The sequence below is a fragment of the Spea bombifrons genome, chromosome 4 (genome assembly GCF_027358695.1).
Source record: "Spea bombifrons isolate aSpeBom1 chromosome 4, aSpeBom1.2.pri, whole genome shotgun sequence".
NCBI classification, from domain to species: domain Eukaryota; kingdom Metazoa; phylum Chordata; class Amphibia; order Anura; family Pelobatidae; genus Spea; species Spea bombifrons.
The window spans coordinates 39,483,105-39,509,250 of NC_071090.1; the positions used below are offsets into that span (position 1 = coordinate 39,483,105).

Sequence of the window (26,146 nt, forward strand, 5' to 3'; positions counted from 1 at the left end):
GCTGCTTACCTGTTTTGCTCAGCAGCGTCTCTTGATCCGTCGCGGCGAAACAGGAACCCAGTGGAGTCACGTGAATGCACATCGCATCACATGACTCCGCTCAGTTTCTGTTCCTGCTTGAGCAATGCAGAGGGAAACGCCCCCCACAGAAGTCTGCAAGCAGCACCAGAAGATCTACAGTTGAGGTAAGGTGGGGGAGTAAATGAATGAATGTGTGTGTGTGTTATCATGGATCTGTGTGTAGGGGGCACAGGGAGGCTGAAAGTGATGTGCATGTACTGGCTGCCTGAGCATGATAGGAGTGCGATTGCTAACAATTGCTAGCAGCTAACATCAATCACACTCATATCATGCCCAGGCAGCCAGTACAATGACGTTATGTAATATATATTTTTTTAAATTTCGGACCGCAAAATTAAGGTGCGTCTTATACAAGGGAGCGTTTTATACTTGGGGAAATACGGTATAGCTATTTGGATGGTAAATAGTGTTGCTTTGATAGACATGTGTAAGGGGTGGGGTGTGTGGGTACAAGAACTCAACCACGCGATACAATACATGGGGCTGGTGTCCACATATTTTCAGGGCTGCTTTTCATTCCCAGTCTGGCCCTGCCCAGAAATAGAGCGGACGCGAGAGAGAGTTCATTATGACTGCAGATTTCCCTATTGAGTGATATAGATTCCTGGTGCACTGTTGCTCAATGGGCTGTGAGCCATGTGGAGCAACTGAGAGCCTAGTCCTTAGCCAGACCTAGGGGCGCACCTAAGGTAACTACATCACTGTTTTTCCACTCATTTCTGCAACTATGCTGAACCCTTTTCTGCTTTTAACAGGGTATGTTTTGCATTTACCAAAGCACATGTAAAACATGTAAAATCATCACTGGTCATCACTTTCAAATTAAACACGTTGACATCCAGATATGGTTTTAGGGTGTTTTATTATACACAAGGTACTGCATCTTTAAACTAAGTTCCCCACACATAAACAAAAGAAAAGTCAAATCCTACTCCAGTTTGGAGACCAACAAAACAGAAATGGTCCTCTTTAGCACACTGGCTGGCTACTCCAGTTTCTGGTTACAAAAATATCAAAAACAAGTTTTCACATAGTACCTTCTATAGGGTCCCTGGACACAGGGCTCATATGTTTCTCTCTCTTTTACACACTAAGACACCCAAATACCTTTAGAGCTGTCATTTATTCACTTGTACAGTAGGAGCTAATTAACCTCACCTGAAAAGGGTGGCATTTGCAGTATTAATCCTTTCAGGCAGGGAATAGAGAATAACCAATACGAATGGGTTCAGTAAGCTAGAAAAATATAGCTGTTGGAAGCCTCAAAAAGTGGCTACCTTAAGTACACTACCGTATTTGCTCGATTATAAGACAAGGTTTTTTCCAGAGCAAATGCTCTGAAAAATACCCCTCGTCTTATAATCGGGGTCGTCTTCTAATCAGACCCCAAAAAAATGGCTGGGGCCATGCTGCTTACCGGTCGCGAGCAGCGTCTCTTCCGTTAGAAGCAGGAGGACAGGAAGCTTGTAGCTTCCTCACAGAACTCTATCTCCCCCTCCCTCCTCTGGGGGCGGGGCCAGAGAAGTTGCTGGTACAGCCGGTCCCCTGCAGAAGTCTTCGAGTGAGAGATCTGCAGTTCAGGTAAGGGGGTGGGGGAGGGTTTTTGGGTAAGTATGTGTGATTAATGTGTGAAGTATGTGTGATTAATGGAATGAATGAGTATTTAAATGTTTGTGAATGTGTGTTTGTGTGTGATAGCATGGATGTGTAAGGGGGGTGGGGGTTGTAGCATGGCATAGGGAGGCTGTAATCCCACTACTATCATCCCCAGGTTCCAGCATGTACTGGCTGCCTTGGCTTGATAGGAGTGTGATTGCTGTTAGCAGCAATCAAACTCCTATCAAGCCAAGGCAGCCAGTACATGCTGGGTTAAAAGGCATATCATGGGGCTGAGTGGCATACAGGGGGTTAAAATGCATTTCTGGACCTCCAGAAATGCATTTTAACCCCCTATATGCCACTCAGCCCCATGATATGTATATATACCTCCAGAAATGCATTTTAACCCCCTATATGCCACTCAGCCCCATGATATGCCTTTTAACCCCCTATATGCCAGAGTGGCATATAGGGGTATAAGGCATATCATGGGGCAGAGTGGCAAATAGGGGGGGTATAAAGCATTTCTGGGGGCAGAGTGGCATAACTGGGGGGGGCAGGTTGGCAAATAAAAGGAAATTTAAAAAATATATTTACATGAATATTTACTGGTAAAACTTTTTTTCCTATAGGGTCGTCTTATATTCAGGCTTTTTGTTTTTTTCCTAAATTAATATTTTGATTTTGGGGGGTCGTCTTATAATCGGGGTCGTCTTATAATCGAGCAAATACGGTAATAGAAATATTGACAAAGCAAGGTGTAAATATCAGTGCAAATTATATATAAATCACAAAAGATATAGCAACACATTTGTATATAAATGATAACAAAATATAGTCCAGAACAATATGCAACAAGAAACAATGAACCATAATCTTTAACCTATTTCCTTAAGCCTTCAGTAAACACTATCCAATATCTATACAACCATTAACATTTCCCACCCTAGCCTCTGGTGTAATGTTCACACTTGAGAACTCACAGACATTGACCCTTGGTTTCAGGGTTTTTTGGTTTTTTTCAGGATTACAGTCTGGAGCAGACATATTATGCTCTGGTTAAATGATATTGAAACATCACAATTGTATATAACAGTTAAAACCACTGCTTGAATACAAATAACTATGTTTCTACCAATCATTTTGCATGCTGACCATTATTACGGCCATTTTGTTGCCATTATTAGTAGACTTGTGCATTCATATTCAGGTGAACATGAAAACGAACACAAAGGGTGCGTTTTCGTTGTTCAGCCCGAATACCGAACATACGAACATGGTGGCGTCTTCGTCTACTAATCTCCCTGGTCCCTTCCCCATCTAGCCTACCTTATCTACGCAGCATTGCAGGGGTTAATGGAAGCGGAAATCCACAGATTCGCTGTCAGGAGTTAAAGTGCCGTGCGAACAACTCTATTGGTCACCTGCAGGGGCCTCCTCTGGGATCAACCAATCAAAACGATGCTGAAATCCATAGGTCCGCCATCAGGAGTTAAACTTGGATCGGGGAGACAGGCCAAGTTCCCCATCAAGAGTTAAAGGGCTGTGCAAGCAACTCTATTGGTCGCCTGAAGGGGCCATCTGCAGGCAACCAATAGGCTCACTCGCACGGCCCTTTAACTCCTGACGGCGCAACTTGGCCTGGGGAGACCCTGCTCCAAGAGTTAAAGGTCCGTACAAGCGACTTTACAGGTATACATCATCAGTTGATGGCAGAGGAGGCCCCTGCAGGCGACCAATAGAGTTGCTTGTACAGACATTTAAAATCCTGGCGCCAAAGATGCTGCTTGTACATGAATATTTGCCCGAACCGAACACAGGAACAGGCCAATATTCACGGAATACGAAGATTTTTTCCCCCACAAAGACGAACAAGAGTTGGCCGACGCCCAAGTCTAATTATTAGTCAGCACCTTGATTGGCCATCTGACACACCAGGTAAATGCCTTAAAGTGGAGACTGTTAAAACAGGGGTTGCAGGATTAGTTCTTAGGTATTGTCATAAATAAAAGTGAAGCTGGGGAAAAAATGCACTTCCAGGAGTTGCAGCGAAAATTTACTTTTGAGCTATATTCTTGTGATCTATAGGTTGGCAAAAGGGAATGTTTGGCTTATTCATGCAGTCAGCAAACTTTGTCCAATGCGAAATATAAGCTCTTCAGATTATCATTTATCTGACCAAGCATATTCTTGACTTTTTGAAGTGAATCAAGAACTTCAATGCTGCATGTGAAAGGGTCATATCGGAGAGAGAAAGGTTTCTTCATCTTCATAGCATAGTGTCTGCAAAGGCAAAATCAGTTATCAGAATAATAACCATGATTTAAAATAGAGGAAAATGAATGGATCTTTTGCTCACCTGAGTTTTACTTTAGAATCCTCAAAGTTTTCAGACACAAAGTAAATTGGTTGAAATGAAGTGTCCTGATAAGACTGAATGGCTGTTACATCCGGATCAAAAGGTTTAAGAACTGGCTTGTTTGAAAATGCATACTGTAAACAAAAAAGCCAAAGAGATATATATATATCTGTGGCAAAAGCATTCCCGTGCCTTGTACCCATAGCACAATTATATTTTTAACATTTGAATACTTAAGGGAATTATTGAACCTTAACTGGCTAATTTAATTCATTGTAATGAAATCAATGATTAGGCGATGCCCTTTTTTGCTGGAGAAAAAATATAGTTTGCTCAGTAAATATCCACTTGTTGTTATCTGTTTTGGCCACATGGTGGCAGCTGCATACCATCATTGTGTTTACATCAAAATATCAGTCTATATGCATTACGCATTTACATAACACATCAAATCAATTATACTACTAATTAGTTAAGCAAGACTACATTCTATATCTTTCTCTGACACTCAAAAAAGTCAGAATGTGTGAATCATTTATTCTTGGGAAGTTGTTATTAAACCAAATCTGCATACAGGAATGTGACATTTGCAAAAGTTATTATTATTATTATTATTAAATTTTATTTATATAGCGCCAAAAATTTACGCAGCGCTTAATACGATGCATTCACTCAGTGCCTATACTAGACAGTGCTGGTTTATGTAATCTTCACCATTGCAGTTTATTTACATAGCATCACACTATATTTTGTTTGCTGAGCATCAGCTAATTCCATAGTGTTATCATGACATAATCTATGACAGAAAAACAAATTTGTGGTGAATTTCAATCATATCCAAATATATGTATCAAAAAACATAATTTACAAATAGTTATTCCTACCATAAGTTCTCCATATGAAGATAGAAGTCCTGCTCCATAGGCTTTAATAGATCCATTCTGCTTGCAGAGACCAAACTCAACAGTGAACCAGTACAGCTAAAATATAAGGAAAACATTTTGTTTTTAGACAGTTACAAAAAAAAAACGAATTACAATTGTAGTAACTGTTCAATAACTTTGTTTATGAGTTAGGTTCTTTTCTATCTTGACTAGAGATGTCAAATAAGTTCTTTCTGTTACCTATTGTAAATTTTTAAGATTTAGTAAATAAAAGCTAAGGAGAAATATAATCTGATAGTAACTGGAAAATCTTATACCATATTATAATACTGTGAGATTTTAACTAAGACCAAAGAATCTTTTAGCCAATGAAAAATATATTACAAACATGAAGAGTTATTTGAGGTTGCCATGGTGCTGTTTTTTTCTGGATTAACTGCATCGCTATTTGTGAATAGTTCCATATAGAAGATCATTTTTTTAAAAAGCATCCTTTTTATTAAAATTACTTACTATTTACATGATAGGGAAACTGTGACATGACTTCATACAGATAACCTTTATTCAGAAGTTAATGTAAAAAAATGCAGTAGTGTTAATTCATTGTAGTTGTTGCAAAAACAGATTATAGATGAAATGAAAAATAGTTGCTTTTTGACTGCAACTTTGTTTTTACAGTATATCCAGTTCAAAACTAAATTAATACTGTGGGCATTTGAAGTATCTAAGGTTCTAATTTATGTAATAAACTTGTTTTGTCATAAATGTGTCTCTTAAGAAAACATAGAAAACTTAAATAAAAAAACAAAGATTAAAAATATAAAAAAATATAACTGCAATGGTTGTGTAGCAGATAACATAGTGTGCAATGTCACTGTGTAAATACAGTAGTGGTCAGAAAGGGGGAAGGGAAAGATAGAGAATTTGGAGAGGGAACATGACCTAGAGAAAACCAAATAAGGTCCATTATTGTGTGGGAGAATTAGTGCACTGGGGAAGTTTGGAGCAAGCAGAGTTGTTATAGATATGTCATAGGGGATGTTGAAGTCACCTAGAATGGCATTTGAGGTGTCAGAAGAGAGAAAAGTGATCAGAAATGTGAGCAATGTATTACTGCAATGTGAAGAGAAAGAGCAGAGAACAAATTTAAAGGGAGGGAAGACTCTGTATAAATGCAAAAAGGTGTAGTTAAGGGAGAGAAGCATGGTTATACCATCACCGTTTTTATCGCCAGGCCTAAGAGTATGTAAGTGTAGGCCCCTGAAGGAGAGTGCAGCGGATAAGGTCATGTCAGAGGAGGAGGTCTAGGTCCATTAGGGGACAAAAGGTTAAAGGTATGAGATAAATAGGTCAAGTACGGTAGCCATATCATACTTTGTTGCATAAAGAGTGTCGATTCCACAAGCAATAGTTGAATCTGGGAGCAAGTTTGTGGTTACAATGTAATCTAAGGTGGCAATACATTCATTAAGTCCATGTGAGAAGAATGTGTTGGGGAAAGAGATAAATGGTTTAATTAAGAGAGAGAATTAGACTCCCACACAAGCATTCAAAAAGCAAATATGTAATACACTAAGAAGAAAGTGTCCCGTTATGACTGAGCTGTTAATAAATGTAGGAAATCATGTGTAATGTCAGTTGTAGCTATCTTAAAGTACATACAGCATACATACAAGCATCTGAGACACCAGTGAGCCACAGTTCCACCTACTTATCCGATCGGCCGCTCCACAGATGTGTAGACCTGATTTCCTTTGATCAAGTCACATGCTCCAACTTCCATATCCTGTACCCTTCTACAATGTCCCCATCAACCTCTGCCGTGCCCCACCTACCCCTTGTACTGTTTCCTTTTAGTCTGGTGTAGAAGTCCTGGAGAGCCTATGTATCTGTATCATAAGCGCCGGATATGACAACACATCAAGTGCCTCTGATACAGCCGTAGACATGTGCTTCTGAGATCTTTGGGGGGCCAGGAGTGCACCCTTAGAAAGTAAGCGCCTCGTTGCAGTGCACCTGCAGCATCCGCGTTAGCGTGCCCATGATTTCTATAAAGTAAGACAGCACAGGGGTGGATGTGGGTCAGGGAGGGAGAGTAGAATTGTGGAAAGATGGAGAAATGTGTGGCAGGCTTTATGGGGGCTGTAGGAGAGAGTGTTCTGTAGACCTCATGTAAACTTACAGTTGCCAGTTTGTCAATATCTTTATCGGATGCTCCAAGTGAAGCCAGGCCAATATCCTGCAGATATAACAATGTTGTGTTAGTCCTGACATTTCTGGATTAGGTAAGAAATGAGAAATAAAGTCTAGTGGTGTTTTGTAGTACAGTGTAAACAATAAAGGTAAGAATAATATGTTTACAGTGTGTGTAACTGTCCCATAAAATTACAGCCCAACATTCAACTGAGCTAACTGCAGGATTGATGGCTAAAGTAAACATGGAGGCAGTCAGTCTGGAATGCAAAAAAATCTATTGAAAGGGGACTTTTATGATCGTTCATTTATGGCTTATAAAATAATGTGAACTGGGCTAGGACTAGCAATAACTGCAAATCAACCCTGAGTATCCAGAAGTATTTCCAGTCATTTAGGACCAATCTTTATATTAATCTAATGGGGTATCCATGAGACCTTGCACCTCAGAAAGTTCCTTGACAAATACAAAATATTCAACATTCAGCACCTGAGGTAAACCCAACAACGTAAACTTAAAATGGTATTTCACTTCCATAATTCTATAGCATATCTATAGTTGTTGTAATGGCTCCTGGGTGTAGCAACAAAGCAGTGGAGACCTTTGAGTACTACTAGTCTGTGCCTAGATGATTTGCTACTCTGGCACAGCTGCTTACTGGCCCTTTCTCCTGACACTATTAATTTGTTCTCTGGATTATTGACAGTTTGGCACAAATACTCATTTCTGAACCACAGCTTCCTCCTCCGGCCATTGTCTTGACTGCATCTATTTTGTCTCTCTCAGTACCTCACTTCTTGGATTAGCATCATGGTGGGTCTCCAACTTTAATGAGAACATGACTACCACTCATATTCTTGCTTGGTCCCGGCTCCAGATTTCCCATATTATTAAAACAAGCTAACTCTTCTGGCAAACAATGGATATTCACCAGTACACATAGTAATTTTAAAAAATAATATTGATTCTGAGAAAAATCCCAGTCGTGATTTATATTTTCCTCTTTCCAGAGAAAAGTGACCATACTCTTATAAGGCTGTTTTTCCTTTATCTGGATCAATAGAATTATGGCAATGTCTGATGGGATAAACTCGGTAGATGTATGCCTTTTTAGCCTTATTATGTATAGAACAACAAATCTAGACATGCTCTTATTTACATGTGCCTTTCAACAGCAATGATAACAGTGGAAGAATGACGATCATCTACTCAGTGAAAACTTGGGCACCTCAGGCTTTTTGGCAACAGACCCATAAATGTTTGATCTATCAAACTCAGTGTAAAAATCGTCTAATAATCTTGTACAAAAATGTGATTTACCTGTGAGAACTGAGCAAATTCTTTGTCAGCTAGCATGGGAATATGCCCCAGCAATTCATGGCAGCAATCACTGCAGAAATAATAATCAAAAAAATACATACAATTTAAGTATGTTCCTTTATATGTAAATACATGAATGTGAAATACACTAAACTACATTTTAATCTACATTTCAGATGGCAGAAAAGTTCTCTCATTTTTAATTAGGAATTGCTTGAACCACTTTGTACCTCAACCAAGCCATCAATTTAGCCAACATTCGTATAGTTCATTTTTAACTCACGGTTCAGGAGAATGCATGGAGGCAGAGTGATGTCTTATATACTGGGTACTCGGAAATACTCGGAAGGCCAGACAAGCTAAGAAATCCCGTGCAGAGAGTAAGCCTGCTGCTGGTCTCAATGTGAATCCTGTTCTTTCTATGTAGGACAATTTAGTGAAATGAACAAAATCATTTTTGAGGTAAAGACAGGTGCTTTTTTTTTATCAAAAAGTGCATGTTCATTTATGGGGCTATTTTTATATGAACTAAAGAAATATATAATATAAAAAGATGATGTAGTTATTTTTAATTATATCTCACTGACGGTTAGTGATTTTTGCCATAATTGTTTAATTTGAGACTCAAAAAACAACAACTGGCTTAACTGTACATATTCTAATTAAATGACACAGAATCCATCACATTGTCCAATTAATAAAACTGACAACAAAGTTTTGTGTTAAGAGAAACTAGTAACACACGCACATTAACACATTACATTACAAACTAATCTACCAAACACTGACTACCTATGTTCAGATTAGGCTCTGAGAACTAGCTTGTCTTAATGTAGAATTGTATAAATTTGTTTTCTTTCATTTTTTCCATTTGTGTTACCTTTTAGAAATTGAGAGACGTCTTGAAGCTGAGGTATAGCATCCTCTGTAAAGCCACAGTATTTCTCCAGCTGTTGGAAGGAATCTAAGTACTGCTTGCATGCATAATTCGGATACAAATTGATGAGGGATCTGTAAACCTTTCTCCTTTAAAGTATAAAATATACATTCATGTTAAATTAAACTACCCATTATGCAGTTAAAACATCACTGCTACATTAACAACAAACAGTGCAGATATACAGTATATATATATATATAATATAGAAACAATCTACTGTTATAGATAACAATGGAGTTATGATAATATAGATTTAACTTTGTGACCATTTCATTAAAGCAGAACAAAAAAGTTATATTATGTCCTTATATGCCAACTAAAATGTACTTTACTATGTTAACGTGCTAGTGTTAAATATATGGATCTCACATTTATTACCAGAAGAAATATACTCTACTCTGAAGCCAAACCATGAAGCTACCTTTCGGTGTACTCCTTAAGATAGATATAAAACACAGGGATAAGAATGAATGTCTTAAATCAGCCCTTACTTACTTTTCGTTGAACAAGGTTTTGTTTGCTTGCCAGAACAACTATTTTATTTTTTCATTACACTATTTTAATTATTTTCACAGTGCTCTGGGGCCGCACTCTTATGAATGTGTTATGAAAACTTAGATCATTCTTGGAAATGGTAAGTAATCAAGTTAACATTCTTTCTCACTCACAGTTGATGATGGTTAGGCAAAAACAAACACCTAATTTTGAGATCCAGAGATTGTAAGGTATAAACATTTTTTATTAGTTTTTCTAATACAAAGCAGTTTGTGGATCTGGTTATCATTACAAAAAAATAATTTCTAACTAGCACCATTCCATAGAACACCCATGACTGTAAGTGATTCTGGGATTGATAAGAGTATCCAGAGACTGTAAACATAAAGCAGAGAATAACTCCAACTAAAATGCAACATGTCCGCTTTTAAAATATTCAGTATGATATTATTTTTATTATGAATAATAATAACAGTGTTACCCACCTGTCCCCGGGTCCCACGTTGCCGCAGCAGCCGCCGCGAAGGAGAGGGAGACCCCCCTCCACCGCACGGCCACCTACACAGCAGCTGCCACGAAGGAGAGGGAGACCCCCCTCCACCGCACGGCCACCTTCGCAGCAGCTGCCACGAAGGAGAGGGAGACCCCCCTCCACCGCACGATCACTTCCGCTGCCGTCCTCCGAAGTGCCGCACAGGAGAGGGAGACCCCCCTCCAACGCACGGCCACCTCCGCACCAGCCACCACGAAGGAGAGGGAGACCCCCCCTCCACCGCACGATCACTTCCGCTGCCGTCCTCCGAAGTGCCGCGCAGGAGAGGCAGACCTCCTGGTACACGGCGTCCAGCTTCAGTGCTCGCGCACCCTCTAGTGGCGAACTCACCTACTGCGGGACTTTATGAAGGTAGATTACGCCACCATCAAGATGGCCGCGATTCCTGGGCACCGGAAGTGATGTCATGAGGGGGCTGATGGGAGATTCAGACTTCCTCCGCGGTTCTCCATTGAAACCCCTCAGACCAGTTACACCTTGCCTTCTGATGGTCGTCTATGCCTTGTGCTAGCACCCAGATAGCGTTAACCTTCCTGATTCCTGTGTTTGACCTCGGCTCGCCTGACTATGTTGTATCCTGTATCCTGTATCCTGACCTCGGCTTGTTATCGTTTATCCTGACCTCCTCAATCCTGACCTCGGCTACGTTTATCGGCTATCCTGTTCTCCGGAATCCCTACCTCGGCTTGTCTGAACTGTTCTGTCCTGGAGTCCTACCTGACCACGGTGTCTCCAAACTACTTGTACGTGACAGAATCAGAAGGCCATCATGAGACCCGCTTCGGTGGGACTTCCAGGTTCCTGTGAGGCTCGTCTGGATGAGATGGATCATCGTCTGGAGCAGTTTACCCAGGTGTTCCAGACTCTTCTTCAGCGCACTGATCCCGGATTACAGGCGCACTCTCCTGCAGTAGAACTTCCACCAGTTCCTCCTTCAGCTCCAGTCGCTGTGGTTCATGCTCCTATAAACCTTCCGCCGCCACGACGTTAACGAGGAGATCCTGCTACATGTCGTGGATTCCTTAACCAATGCGAAATTAATTTCGAACTTTCTCCTTATACCTTTGCTTCAGACCGGGCTAAGGTTGGATACGTAATTTCGCTCCTTACCGACAAGGCTCTGACTTGGGCATCTCCCTTGTGGGAGAGAGACGCACCGGTAGTTCGCTCCTACCCCGAATTTGTGTCTACACTACGCACAGTATTCGACGTTCCAGGCAGGAGTTCAACCGCTTCGTCCGCACTTTTTAATATTTGTCAAGGGGAGCGCTCTCTGATGGACTATGCTATAGAGTGTCGCACCCTTATGGCTGAGGTGAACTGGACTAGTGAAGCATTGATTGGGCCTTTTTGAACGGATTATCTGAGACTTTGAAAGACGAGATTGCGGCCCGAGATCTACCATCTGACCTTGACTCGGTGATATCTTGCATAACTCAGATTGATCTTCGACTCCGCGAGCGACAGGTACAGCGGGACGGCATGAGAGCTAGTGACAGAGACGTTCGTCACCTGATACGTCCGGTCTCCCAGTTGTTACCACCTCCTACGATTCCTTCCGTATCTGAGGAGTCCATACGACTGAGTGCTGCCCATCTGTCGGCACAGGAGAGGTCCAGGAGACATAAGGAGGGGCTCTGCTTGTATTGCGGCACGGCAGGACATTGGGCAAATTCTTGTCATAAGAAGCCGGGAAACGCCCGCACCTAGAGTGGTTCAGGGGACCTGCTTTGGGTGTGCTGGGTATGTCCTCTGACACATGCAACTCACGTATGACCGTTCCAATTCGGGTGTCGTGGTCTGCAGGGTCTGTTTGCACAGAGGCCTTTTTGGATTCGGGAGCTGCGGAGAACTTTATTGACGCCTGTTTTTGTGAGCAGCAGCGTATTCCCACGATACTGAGGGACACTCCGGTAAGACTCGAGGCCATTGACGGTAGACCTCTTCATCCTGCTCAGGTTACCCACACTACTACACGGGTGACACTCTCCGTAGGCATGATACATAACGAGACACTTCGGTTCCTGGTTATCTGCTCTCCCCTCTATTCCAGTCGTTTTGGGGTTTCCATGGCTACAGATGCACAATCCCGTCATCGACTGGACGACTAGAGAGATTACGTCATGGAGTCAAACTTGTGAGGAGCATTGCGTCAAACCCGTTAAGCTGGCCAGTGTGTCCACTGCATCTGAGGTCATTACTACTGTTCTTCCAAGACAATACCGGGAATTTGCAGATGTCTTTGACAAGCGGGAAGCAGAGAAGTTACCTCCACACAGACCGTATGACTGTCCGATTGATCTCCTTCCGGGTACTATGCCTCCTAGAGGCCGGGTCTATCCACTATCGGTTCCTGAGACCAAGGCTATGGAGACCTACATCGAGGAGAATCTCAAGCGTGGCTTCATCCGTCGGTCTACATCTCCTGCCGGTGCTGGGTTCTTTTTTGTTAAAAAGAAGAACGGAGAGCTGAGACCATGCATCGATTACAGGGGCCTGAATAAGATCACACAACGTAACTCCTACCCGATTCCCCTTATCTCCGAACTATTTGACAGGTTACGAGGGGCTACAATATTTACTAAACTGGATCTTCGTGGGGCCTATAACCTTGTCCGTATCCGTGCCGGCCATGAGTGGAGGACTGCGTTCAATACACGCTCTGGACACTATGAATACCTGGTTATGCCGTTCGGACTCTGCAACGCCTCGGCGTTTTTCAGGAGTTTATCAATGACTGTCTCCGAGATTTCCTCCAGCAGTTCGTCGTTGTCTATTTGGACGACATCCTGATTTACTCTGCTGACTTGCCTTCCCATCGTGAACAGGTCCGTCGTGTACTGTCCCATCTTCGGCAACGCGGACTATTCGCTAAATTGGAGAAGTGCGTCTTTGAGACTCGTCAAGTGACGTTTTTGGGTTACACTATCACGCCGGAGGGGTTCGACATGGATCCATCTAAGATACAAGCTATCAAGGACTGGCCGCAGCCCATGAGCCTCAAGGCTCTTCAACGTTTCCTTGGATTCGCCAACTATTACCGGCGTTTTATTCGGAATTACTCCAAGATTGTTGCACCCTTAACTGACTTGACTAAGAAGGGTGCCAAGGTCGCGGAATGGTCGATGGAGGCGGTGTCTGCATTTGCTCTTCTGAAGGAGAGATTCACGTCGGCTCCGGTGCTACGGCACCCCGATCCCCACCTACTGTTCGTCCTGGAGGTGGATGCGTCTGAATCCGGGGTTGGAGCCGTACTCTCGCAACGAGCATCATACAGTGGACCACTGCATCCGTGTGGGTATTTCTCTCGGCACTTCTCGGCAGCCGAGAGGAACTATGACATCGGGAATAAGGAATTGTTGGCTGTCATCCTGGCTCTGGAGGAGTGGCGTCATCTGCTGGAGGGAGCTTCGGTACCTACCTTGATTTTGACAGATCATAAGAACCTCCAGTACATGGAGTCTGCTAAATGCCTCAATCCGCGCCAGGCCAGGTGGGCTTTGTTCCTTTCCCGATTCCCATTCGTGCTGACGTACCGTCCAGGTTCAAAGAACACCAAGGCAGATGCATTATCGCGCATGCACACGCGTCCGGAGGAGGAGAGTAGGGATCCTGAACCCATTATCCCTTCTGCCAAAGTCATCGCTGCTATTCGATTACGTGGCTACACCCCTTTGTTGGATCGCATATCTCACTCTCAAGGACAAGCTCCGGCCTCCTTACCTCCAGGGAGACTATTTGTGCCCCCTAGTTTGCGTACTCCTGTACTACGCACGCTCCATGGCACCAGAACCTCGGGACATTCTGGAGTGGCGCGCACTAAGGATCTGATTTCTCGGACTTTTTAATGGCCCCACTGGGGCAGGGACACTACGGCCTTTGTCCAATCATGCACCAAATGCGCGGCCAACAAATCCTGCCGTGCACGTCCTGCTGGACTTCTGCGGCCGCTTCCTTGTCCCTCGGTGCCTTGGACTCATGTGGCCATGGACTTTATTGTGGAGCTGCCTCCTTCTAAGGGTCACACCGTGATTCTCGTGGTGGTTGATCGATTCTCTAAAATGGCTCACTTCATTCCGCTCAAGAAGCTTCCTAACGCCTCTACTCTGGCAGATGTCTTTATCCGGGAGATCGTTCGACTCCACGGAGTGCCGTCTGAAATTGTGTCGGACAGGGGTACACAGTTCATTGCAAGATTTTGGCATGACTTTACTAAGTCCCTGGGCATCACCCTGGCTTTCTCATCGGCATATCACCCTCAGACGAACGGGCTGGTTGAAAGAGCTTATCAACATTTGGAGCAATACCTACGTCTCTTCATCAACGACCACCAGGATAATTGGGTCGATCTACTGCCGTTCGCTGAGTTTGCTAGGAACAACACGCTCCAGGAGGCCACTAGGATCTCCCCGTTCTTCTGTCTTTATGGTCTACATCCGCAGTCTCTCCCGGACACATTACCGGTTTCACCTGTTCCGGATCTGGAGGAGAGACTTGCCTCCATCCGGGGTACTTGGGCTTCTGTTCATTCCGCACTGTAACGCGCGGCTCAGCTCCAGCAACGCCAGGCCAACAAGAGACGTTCTTCCAATCCCTCGTATCGACTTGGCGATAGGGTTTGGTTATCTACACGATTCCTGAGACTCCGGCTTCCGTCCATGAAATTGGCCCCGCGGTTTATTGGGCCTTTTCTGGTTCTACGTCAGATCACCCCGGTGGCTTATGAACTCTCGCTACCCAGAACACTTCGCATTCCTCGGGTATTTCACGCCTCTTTACTGAAGCCTCTGGTCTGCAACCAATTTACCCGAGGCGAACGTTGCACTGCTGGCACTGCCAGGAGGCCTTCTGAGAGAAACATTCCTCAGGTCATTCTCGATTCCTGGTGCCAGCAAGGAAGCCTACAGTATCTGGTGCAGTGGAGAGGTCTCGGCCCTGAGGAGCGTTCCTGGGTACCAGCGGCACGCCTCTCCGTGCCTCGATTGATTCGTGCGTTTCACGCCAGACGTCCTTCTCGTCCTGGTGGTCGCCCTGAGGGCGCCCTTTTGAGAGGGGGTACTGTTACCCACCTGTCCCCGGGTCCCACGTTGCCGCAGCAGCCGCCGCGAAGGAGAGGGAGACCCCCCCTCCACCGCACGGCCACCTACGCAGCAGCTGCCACGAAGGAGAGGGAGACCCCCCTCCACCGCACGGCCACCTCCGCAGCAGCTGCCACGAAGGAGAGGGAGACCCCCCTCCACCGCACGATCACTTCCGCTGCCGTCCTCCGAAGTGCCGCGCAGGAGAGGGAGACCCCCCTCCAACGCACGGCCACCTCCGCAGCAGCCACCACGAAGGAGAGGGAGACCCCCCTCCACCGCACGATCACTTCCGCTGCGGTCCTCCGAAGTGCCGCCCAGGAGAGGCAGACCTCCTGGTACACGGCGTCCAGCTTCAGTGCTCGCGCGCCCTCTAGTGGCGAACTCACCTACTGCGGGACTTTATGAAGGTAGATTACGCCACCATCAAGATGACCGCGATTCCCGGATATCGGAAGTGATGTCATGAGGGGGCTGATGGGAGATTCAGACTTCCTCCGCGGTTCTCCATTTAAACCCCTCAGACCAGTTACACCTTGCCTTCTGATGGTCGTCTATGCCTTGTGCTAGCACCCAGATAGCGTTTACCTTCCTGATTCCTGTGTTTGACCTCGGCTCGCCTGACTACGTTGTATCCTGTATCCTGACCTCGGCTTGCTATCGTTTATCCTGACCTCCTCAATCCTGACCTCGGTTACGTTTATCGGCTATCCTGTTCTCCGGAATCCCTACCTTGGCTTGTCTGAACTGTTCTGTCCTGGAGTCCTACCTGACCATGGTGTCTCCAAACTACTTGTACGTGACAAACAGTTGTTATTATTAATCATATTAATATGACACATATACACACATACCGGTATATCCATACATGTGCAAGAGTATAATATTATTTCACTTTTTGATAGATTTCTTACCATGTGGCAGTTTCTTCAGCAGTATAGTCAATTCTTGGCAACAGGTCTCCTCTAGAATAAAGATTTTCAAACAAGTGAATTGGTATAAAACTATACCTAACCACTTTGTGTGCGTTGTGAGCTACATTGAGTTCCAGCATTGTGGTTCATTTTGTTCCATCCTATAACATTATACCACTAACGTTTAATGTGTCTATTTACTATAGGCAAAAACTCACTTTTAATGTAGTAATTGGGAGAGGTATAATAATAATTTCTGATTTTAATTAACCTATTTGATATTTGAAGATGATCTTTCTTTATGGAAATTCAATCAAGTGATTATTTCAAATTTATTTGTAATTACTGTAGTACTGGACACAGCTTAAATTAACATATAGCCATCTCATAGAAGGTTATATTAATATTGTGTAATCACACAAATAAAGCATTACCAGTTTGTTCATCATCATCATTGTTCACCTACTTCTAGCTGTAGGTGGAAAATTGGCAGAAGAAGGCAGAAAGAGGTGGAACTCCCCTACCTAAAGATTAGACTCTCAAGACTCGTAGGAATAAGGTGCCATCTGGCAAGATCCTGGAGATATGTCCTATGATTATATTATTCATGTTCTGGAAGTGAAACTTGTCTTACCCAACTCAATGCTGTTATTGTCTATGATAAAGTGTGTTGAAGAAGCAAGTGATATATTTATCTGAGATAATGAAATCCTGTTTTTAGAAGGATTACTTTATATGTGTAACGAGCTTTGTATGCAAAAACCTTTTCTGCTTACATCTTGGGCACAAGAGGAATCCACAGAGGTCCCCTAAGCAATGCTTGGACCGTGAGTCACTTCAGAAACGTCTGTGACTCTTAAAACTTACTGTTTGTAAGTGAACGCGAGTTCTGCAAAGTATGCTCTGCGTTTCTTGTATTCTTGGTCAACAAAACCCTAAAAAGGAAAATAAAAAGTAATGTATGATAATATATTGAATATATGCTAAAGTATAATTCAGAATTTTATAAATTATTTTAAAAGTCTATCCCCTTAAGCCAATCGCATTAAAAAAATATTCTACATTAAAAACAACATGAATATGGGGTATGATTGTAATCAAGAGATGTTTCTGAACTGGGTCATTGTTCAGCTGTGGCATTTACAGGATAGAAGAAATCTTAAGCAAAAAATGCAAAACATTTTTTTTTTAATTTTAGCATAGTATTTTGATTCTTTCTATGTACTTCTATGATACTTCTCCTGAACAAAACTATATATGGCTTGTGCGGGAATCAAGGTTTAACAAACTTTTGGTAAAAATGAAAAAAAACAAACCCTCAGAACCTGAAAAAGCCCGAGTCCCGTAGGGTTTAAAACATGCTGGTGCAGAAGTAAAGGACAGTCTTGCTCTTGGAAGTTTACAATCTATTGGGTGGTTGAGGGTGAAGCGAGACAGTTGGAGAGGAATTTATTGTAGGGAGGGTGATATGGAAAACTCCTGATCTGTTGATCTTGCAGGTGGGCATGGCAGATGGCTTCTTTAGGATGCTGGTTGAGGGTATTAGAAGGGAAGGTTTTATGCTTTGTGAGAGAAAGGGAGAGAAAGTTTGACAGAATGACGTAGGTAATTGCAGAGAAGTGGTACAGCACCTGAACATGCAAGTGGGATGAGGGAATAATGGTAGCAGAGAGATGCAAGCCATGAGAGGAATGAAGAGGGTAGTTGGATATGACAGTAGATATATGGGTGGGCAGAGTTGTTAAGATATCTATAGGTCAGAGTCAGGAGCTGGAGTATGGGGAGCCAATGGATATCTGAGATGTATCAGATGAAAGAATGCAAAAAGGTGCAAATGATTAGGACATGAATGAGCAAATTTTATTTACAGGGTGCAACAATGCTTCACAACTATTCCATAAACATTGCAACATGGTCAAAGAGTTGGGCTGCCTTTGACATGTTTCTTGGTGCAAGAGCTTTTTCTTGATGTTGTAAACATATAGAAAATAACAGATTCTTCATAAATCACATGAGAAAACATAAGCTAAAAAGCAAGATTTTTGTTGTTAACCTTAAAATGATTTTTTAAAAAAACTCTGTTCATCATTTTGTGCAAAAAGCCAAGACGTACAGCTGTGGAAATTGGTCTTTTTCTCATGTCATATGGTATTAGTTAATCATCAAATACCCACCCAGGGACATAACCTTAAAATGCTTCACTGCATGACATTTTCTTGGTTGTGGATCTGACAACAGTGGATGCAAATCCTCCTAATGTCTATGTAAATGATTAGCCTGGGAAAACTACAACAAACCTACTTTTCTGTGAGCTAGAAATTTTTATATTGGTGTTTTGGTTAAAATTTGGTTACAACTAAAATATATTTAGGGATATACTTTATGTCCTTTAATGTGGATTTACTCACATAAGGTATTTGTAACTAGGGCAGTTTCAAGAGGTGCAGGCCCTATCATATAAACAAACTAGGTGACTGTCTACTCTAGGGCACTTAGCAGGCACCGTTGTAGTTCTGTCCTATAATTGCAAGCAAGTGTCTTCTGGAGGGTACACCAGTGACACCATTTGCCTAGGATGCCATAAGCACCAGGGCTGGTGATAGCTAACAGTATTATTATTAATTTAACAGAATGCTGTATTTATTTACTAAAGTGAAGTTATATATGTACTGAGTGCATTAAGAAATAATTCTTAAGAAGGAAAGGTTGAACCAGTGATTGAGCCGCATCCAGACCCGGATAAAACTGTACCTTGTGAAGAAGAACCAGTTGTCCTCAAGTTCTGTAGGACAATAAACGTGTCGGCAACTTCCCAAAATAGAATATAGGCATCTGTTCCTTCCTTTATTCTGCATTCACTATGTTAATACTACTAAGAGGCACACAATTTGAACCCAGAGATGTAATTCCAGTTGACCTTCTGGGACTTTTCGCAATATTGGGATAAATTATTGACTCAAACAGGCTTTATAATGTAAAATCATTACCAGATGAAGTGAACTTCCTTGACAACATTATGGGGGTGGGGGGCAATCTAGGACAAATTTGTTTTTCATTCTTGTCCTTGGGAGATCATTTATGTAAGACAGCAAGGTAGCCACTGAGTAGCAAATCTTGGTATCATAACATAGAAAGTTCATGCACTCCAAGATGATATAACATGTTTTCAATTACTTCATACTTACAGGATGATCCTGATCAAAATTGGGCTCAAATTTAATAATCAGGTGATGGCACAAATCCAAATCTTGCAGTTTTCTTGGAAAAGAAGACACTGTTTGGAAAACCAACAATATTACTGGGAATGAGCTGTATTATAATATTATTTTAGACATGATTCCAAAAGGAGTGATCCCCAGTGTACACCACTTCCAAATAATATTTTAAAACTACTTAGGGGTATTGTCTTAATATCTGGGTTCAATAAAATACAACAGCAATATAAATTATAGAGCTTGGAGAATTTTTATATTTATATTAAATTATTCTAAATTGCCTTTTTAAGTACACATTTTTTATTTTTACATCATTTAAAATACATATGGCATTTAAATAGTTATATAGTTATATAGTTTCATAAAGCAGAATTGATTAATTATATTCTGCATGCAAAAACCCCACATTATTATATTTATCAGTGGGAAACTTAAAGAATCTTGCCAAATGTCATCACCACTCTCAGGCCATATGTTAAAATCTTGATCATCAAAAAATTGAGCCACAGCTGTCGCTAAACTGTAATATGGCATATCAAGCAAATACAACTGGTGTTTAGCAACATGTCATTTGTAATTTCATGCCCAACATTACATTTTTGGCAAAAACTGTAAGTCATGTGATTCCTCTTTCTTTATTTACACTTCTTATATGCATTATGATTTTGCTTCCATAATGGTTAGCACTTTATAGCCTAACAACAAGAAGAAAATAAAGGCAGTTTGGCAATTTAACAAACCTGCATCAAACAGAACATGACTGACCCCTGGTGGCAGTTCAGTGACAGTACATGTGTTCTGGGCTAACACAAATGACAATCATTTTAACCAATTTCATGGTTGGCAGTGGTTATGGTTAGCACACCTCAACACAGGAAGGTACTTAATTTGCTGTTTTATCCTCAGCATTCAATCTGGATTGCTGTTTTGAATTCTCAGTTTAAATTTTAAATTGTCTTCAAATGAGAAAAAATTATTTGTGCAAATAATAAAATACAAACAATTACCGGATAATCCAAAATCCATATTGTGAAACACTGTTGGTGGCAACATCATTTTTCATGAGTTATTATCCAGTATTCACTATGTTAGCTAGATTATATTAACATATATATACATGGAGGACATATTATTAACAGGATGATGTAAACAATAAAACTGAAATAACGTAAAAATATGCATTGGATTTAGGAAAAATATGATTATATTTATTAAATGCATATATTTAATTAGGCTCTTGGTAGAGCTATAATATTCTATGTCCTGTAGCACTTTTGCCAAGATCTACCTTTTTTACATGACCGTTATCATTATTATTATTAATTTTCTGCAGAAATTGTGGGTGCTCATTACCAGAGACTGGGTCACATATCAGCAAAATATGAAAGTCCATAAAGGTCTATACATGTAGCTATAAATTAGAACTTGGGCACCACCCACGTCTCTGTGTTTGTCTTCGGGGGAAAAAAACCCTTCGTATTCCATGAATATTCGCCAATTGCCATGGTCGTTCTGGGCTAATACGTTCTTCTTGTTCAGTTTTCACTTCATTTTCTGCTGATTTTCTAGCAGTGGTTAATACGGGGTTAACGCTGTAACAGTAAGCAGCAGCTTTGGCCCCAGGCTCTTAAAGGGCCTTAAGACCCGGCAGGGGGCTCCCCTGGCATCAACCAATGAAAGTTCTAAAGGTAAAAATGTACCTTTAGAATTTTGTCTTAATTAAAGGAAGATGAAATAATCAGGGAAAATATTAAAATCAATTAAACCCAAGTCAATCCAGCGAAGTTATGAGTTTGGTGATATTGGACAACTCATTTGTTGACTACCAAGAAAAGCATCGGCCTATTTACTAGTTCACAATCAATGGGCGTGCTCACAGTAATACAACTTGAATCAAGTTGGCAGCCAAGTTGAAAAGGGCTCACAAAGAGCTGAGTTGGCCCAACTGTCCATTTGATAGGACTGACAGATGCTACAAACCATTGACTTTTATTATCAACTGTGATGACGAATGATTTTCAACCCAACAGCAGCAGAGCTTGACAGGAAATGTATTCAACATTTTATGATTGGATAAATATTCTGTATTATAAAAACTGTGTAGACATATTTTTTACTGGAAGACAAACCCAGTTTGACCAGCTACTTAATGGCATGGAGTATATTTGCCAGGGCCGGCTGCAAATTCTGAAAATATATTGGAAAATAGCATTTTCAACAGGAGCACTTACCTCTTTCCTCTGAAGCTATTTTCACATCATCTGCCACCCTTTTTAAAGATGCTAAAAGAGAGCTTATTACAGAGTTTTTGATGTCACATTTCACAAAGCATTCAAGGCCATCCCCCATGTGCTTGATCCATCGAACAGGTCTGGTTTCAATGTGGTAGATACAAGCTTCAAATTTCTAAAGGCAAGAATATGCACTAATATTTATCAATATTTGAATATTAAATAGTAAATAAAAAATATCCCTTCTTTTTATTCTGTACCCCAACACTAAAATTAAACAAAACGTTATGAATATACTTTCAAACAGAGACATAAGTGGTTGTGTAGTCACTCAGGAGCATCTCCTGTCCAGGCAGACAGATACCACATGAATCTAATCTGTTGCAAAGAGGGAATTCTGCCTGCTATGAGTACAACAAAACATTGAATGCATGCGTAGTTAAGAATTGCCTTTACTTGAATTGCCGCCATCATTCAGATTGAATGTATAGGTAGGCATTCCTCCAAACTACAGTGAAGATTTGGTTCATGCTGAAGTCCCAAAGACTTCATAAACCTCTGGTTAAAGCATTAGGATAATTACTTATCACTCTTGAGTTAACACGTGTTTGAGATGATTTACTCTGCAAAAAGGCAGATTAACATTTTACAGAGTACTATATAATATCCACTCCTCTATTCCCTTTTACCAGACAACTCCTTGGTATCTGTTAGTTGTATAAGGTTGTCTATTTAAATTTAAAATTGTTATTTTTAAATGTGTAATTCTGTTGGTCAAAACCACATTTCCCATGTAGAAGAAAATTTGCTTCAAGAAGTTACTTTTTACAAAATAAGGTTTATATTTGTAATTTGACAGCTAGCAACTCAGCAAATTATAATTATTATCTTTTATTTATATAGCGCCAACAATTTACGCAGCAATTCTTACAATACATATTTTCAAGGGTTAAGACAAACCGATACAGTAGGTGGAAAGAGCCCTTCTTGTAAGCTTACAATCTTGAGATACAGAATAATGTACATTTGCAGGTCATGTTTTGCATATTTCTTTCAGTTGGGTTGCAAAACAATAGAATTATTTAAGTCAATGAGAAAAACATTATATGCCCAGAACATTGTACCTATAACTGTAAATATACATATAAATACATAACATACACTGAAATGACCATGAGAATGTGTAGGTTCTTTGACATTTAAATACAAAAGAAATATGACAAAACTCATGATAAGATTTGTAACTACACAATACTAAAGATATTAGCTTTCCAGTGCCCTTTTAAATAAAATATGCATATGAATTTGCCATTACTTTACCTCTATGACTTTGAGGCTTGTGGACAGCCCAGATGTTCCAGGATTTACCATTGTGAATATTAGATTCAAAGTGCTTGCCTCCTGATCAGCAGGATCTCCAAAGCTCTCCAGGGATCCGGTTGCCTGAAGGTCCCCTGCTAACTCTTTCTCTGTCCTCTCATCCTCTGCAACTCCCTGCTTTGTGGCAGCAAGGTGGGCATTATGAGGAGCACCTACTTCAGATTTCATTGTGAGTTGGCTCTCATCACAGTATGTGTAGGGAGATACTGATATTATCTAGGAAGCTATGCTAGCTGTTTCAGCTATTCAGTCACTAGAAATGCTTTCTTCTACAATATGAAGATGTATTTGTATTATTGTTATAAGTCTGTACTAGCTGCCACTTTCAAGAGGCTGAATTATACAGCATAGATGTGGACTGCTTTTCTTCTAGAAGCAAACCCATTTATTGGGGTTTTATAGTGCCATACAACCCATGAATATTCATTCTATGCTTTCCTCACCCTTCAGCAACGTTTATGCTAAGGCAAAGACACGAATCAATACATGAAAGCAGACATTGAAATTGTATTTTATGCAAATTGCTATATTAGATGTCTATTTTAATTCACCCAAACAATCTGAGGATAAGACATAAAAACCTGCATGCTTAAGAAGGAACAAAGGCAGATCTTGGCACAAGTGCAACAAAACTACTAACCAGATTTAGAATGATACCTTTCTTTCCCCTAAATACCATGTATATTATACAATTATTTCAGCTTTATTGTTGGCATGATCCCATTACTTATATGTTCTCCATGTAGACCTATAATCTATCTAACATAATGCATAATGAATAATACCTTATTAACTATTACATTTTAATAAGTTATGTTTTGCTTTGTCTTTTTCCTCTTTTACTTGTGTGCATGTCTCCTTTCAAACAATACTTCATCACAGAGCTAGGAATAAGTGCTATGGTAGAAAAAGCACAAGTTGGTGCCAGCAGAACCTATATATTTATGGATGAGGTGCTGTCCATTGTGCTGAACCTTCTTCCAGGAAAGTAACAGTAAATTGGACATTTGACAAAGTACCATATTTATTAAATCTACTTGCTGTGTATCTGTCCATGATGAGCTAAACAATGGGTACAATTTTATAAGTAATAAGTCTGAAAATGTTCCATTGTCTAAATGAATGCAGGATATTATTAAACGCTATCATTTAAATCTATTTATTTAAATACTATAATATATATTTATTATGATCATTCAGTTATAACTGACCATACTCAAGAAGATGTTTTTATGTGTTTCAATCACAATCTGGATGGTTGGAAGGAGATTAATCATAAATATTAAGCTCATAGTATGAGTTTTATAAACCACCCTTCACTGTTGCACACTACCATACTACTACTATTCATAATAATAATAATAACAATACAACCATATGTGATGACATACAAATATATTAATCTATGTTACATCTATCATTTCTATCATAGTGAAATCACACGCAAAACACAACATAAGTATTGTACAAAAGCCTAAATGTGTTTCTCTATATAAATAAATAGCTTTCCATTGCCATTAGCCTTCATTGAAATAATGAAGGAAATCACATTGTGAATTTAAATATAAAAACCTTGATTTACCACAACTTACCTTCCTTCCTGTGTTTGATTTGTCCTGTTTGGTGTTTTATCCCCCCAAAAAGACATTCAAGCATTGCTCTATGTGATTTTGTGTGAACATAAATTTACCTTGTAGCATTTTAACTACTCTGTGCTTGGAAGAGTATTGCTTTGCTTTGTAAGAAATTAAATTTGATAGTTAATATAAAGAAGGCAAGTCAGACTAAGGGTTAAGTCTTGGAGACAGTGTTTATGGAAAGACAACATTCTTTTTCATTTAATTTTGTACAAAGCAAAATAAAATACCCCAGCATATATTTGTGCTTTAAAGGTCTTCCATTGCAGGGAGGAAGGTACGTATAATAAGCTTATTTCTTTTTTCATTCATTTGTTTTTATGCATGTATTTTGATTTGGTTAACAAACTATATGCATGAATTCATCCATTGAGAAAAAGTGTCCTCTATGAGCCAGTTATACTCTGTCTGTCCATGCATCAGGTTCCTATTAGTTTCAGTGATTGTGTGAATTAAATCTTACCAGTTCTTATATTGGCCCAACTGAAGCTATCATCCTTATACAACATGTCATTAATGATTGCTTAAATTAAATATTGAGTTGATAAACTATTTGCACCCACACATGGATGTCCGGGGGGGGGCAAGAGTGCGCACTCCCCCCCCCCGTTATTTGAAGAGGCCCACTGGAGCAGCAGCAAGGGTGAAACAGTAGGCTGTTTAGAGTAAGTTAACTAGACATAGGGGCAGTTTTATTTCAAACATGTATTGCTGTTAGGGTTAGTAAATATCCCATCTTCCATGACTCTTAGCCAGTCTGGTATGTTAAGCATCATGGGAAAGTGAGTACAACTGGATTGTCAAATGTTCATTTTTATATCTTTATGGATTGGCATTGAGGTGGAATGCACATGTCATTATTCTCAGCCATCCACTTAGTTGGCTGAACATCATGACAAATGTAATAACAGCACTTTGAGTACCGAATGTTACCACAACCAGAAAGTGTCCTATTTTGGTTCCAAACATTTACTCCCCTCTAACTCTAATCTCATAATGCTACACATCAACTTTCCTTGACTGCAACTCCCACAATGTTGAGCCAGCAATAGTAGGAAGAATAGCTGGTAAATGTATATTGGGTATTAGAGGGAGCTACAATAACTCTTCAGTACAAACACTAACTTGATGTCTGCATCTACAATAATATTCAGCAGCCATATCGCTGGCTGAACTTCATGGGAATTGTAGTTTTAGACTGGAGTTGTGTTGGTCTACACTACACAGTAACTGCAGGTCCCATGATATACAGGAAACTATTACTGG

General features: G+C 40.7%; 1 protein-coding gene across 1 annotated transcript; it reads right to left on the reverse strand.

Moving 5' to 3' along the window:
* Window positions 1–3,758: 3,758 nt before the first annotated feature.
* On the reverse strand, window positions 3,759–23,411 carry LOC128491342 (tyrosine 3-monooxygenase-like). The gene is made up of 12 exons (XM_053463659.1): window positions 23,184–23,411; window positions 21,864–22,038; window positions 19,603–19,691; window positions 17,285–17,352; window positions 16,418–16,468; window positions 9,318–9,463; window positions 8,721–8,856; window positions 8,438–8,507; window positions 7,106–7,162; window positions 4,924–5,019; window positions 4,040–4,173; window positions 3,759–3,963 (listed from the first exon to the last, which is right to left on the reverse strand). The coding sequence occupies exons 1-12, from the start codon at window positions 23,409–23,411 to the stop codon at window positions 3,804–3,806; spliced, it is 1,410 nt and encodes a 469-aa protein (XP_053319634.1). The 3' UTR covers window positions 3,759–3,803.
* Window positions 23,412–26,146: the final 2,735 nt, after the last annotated feature.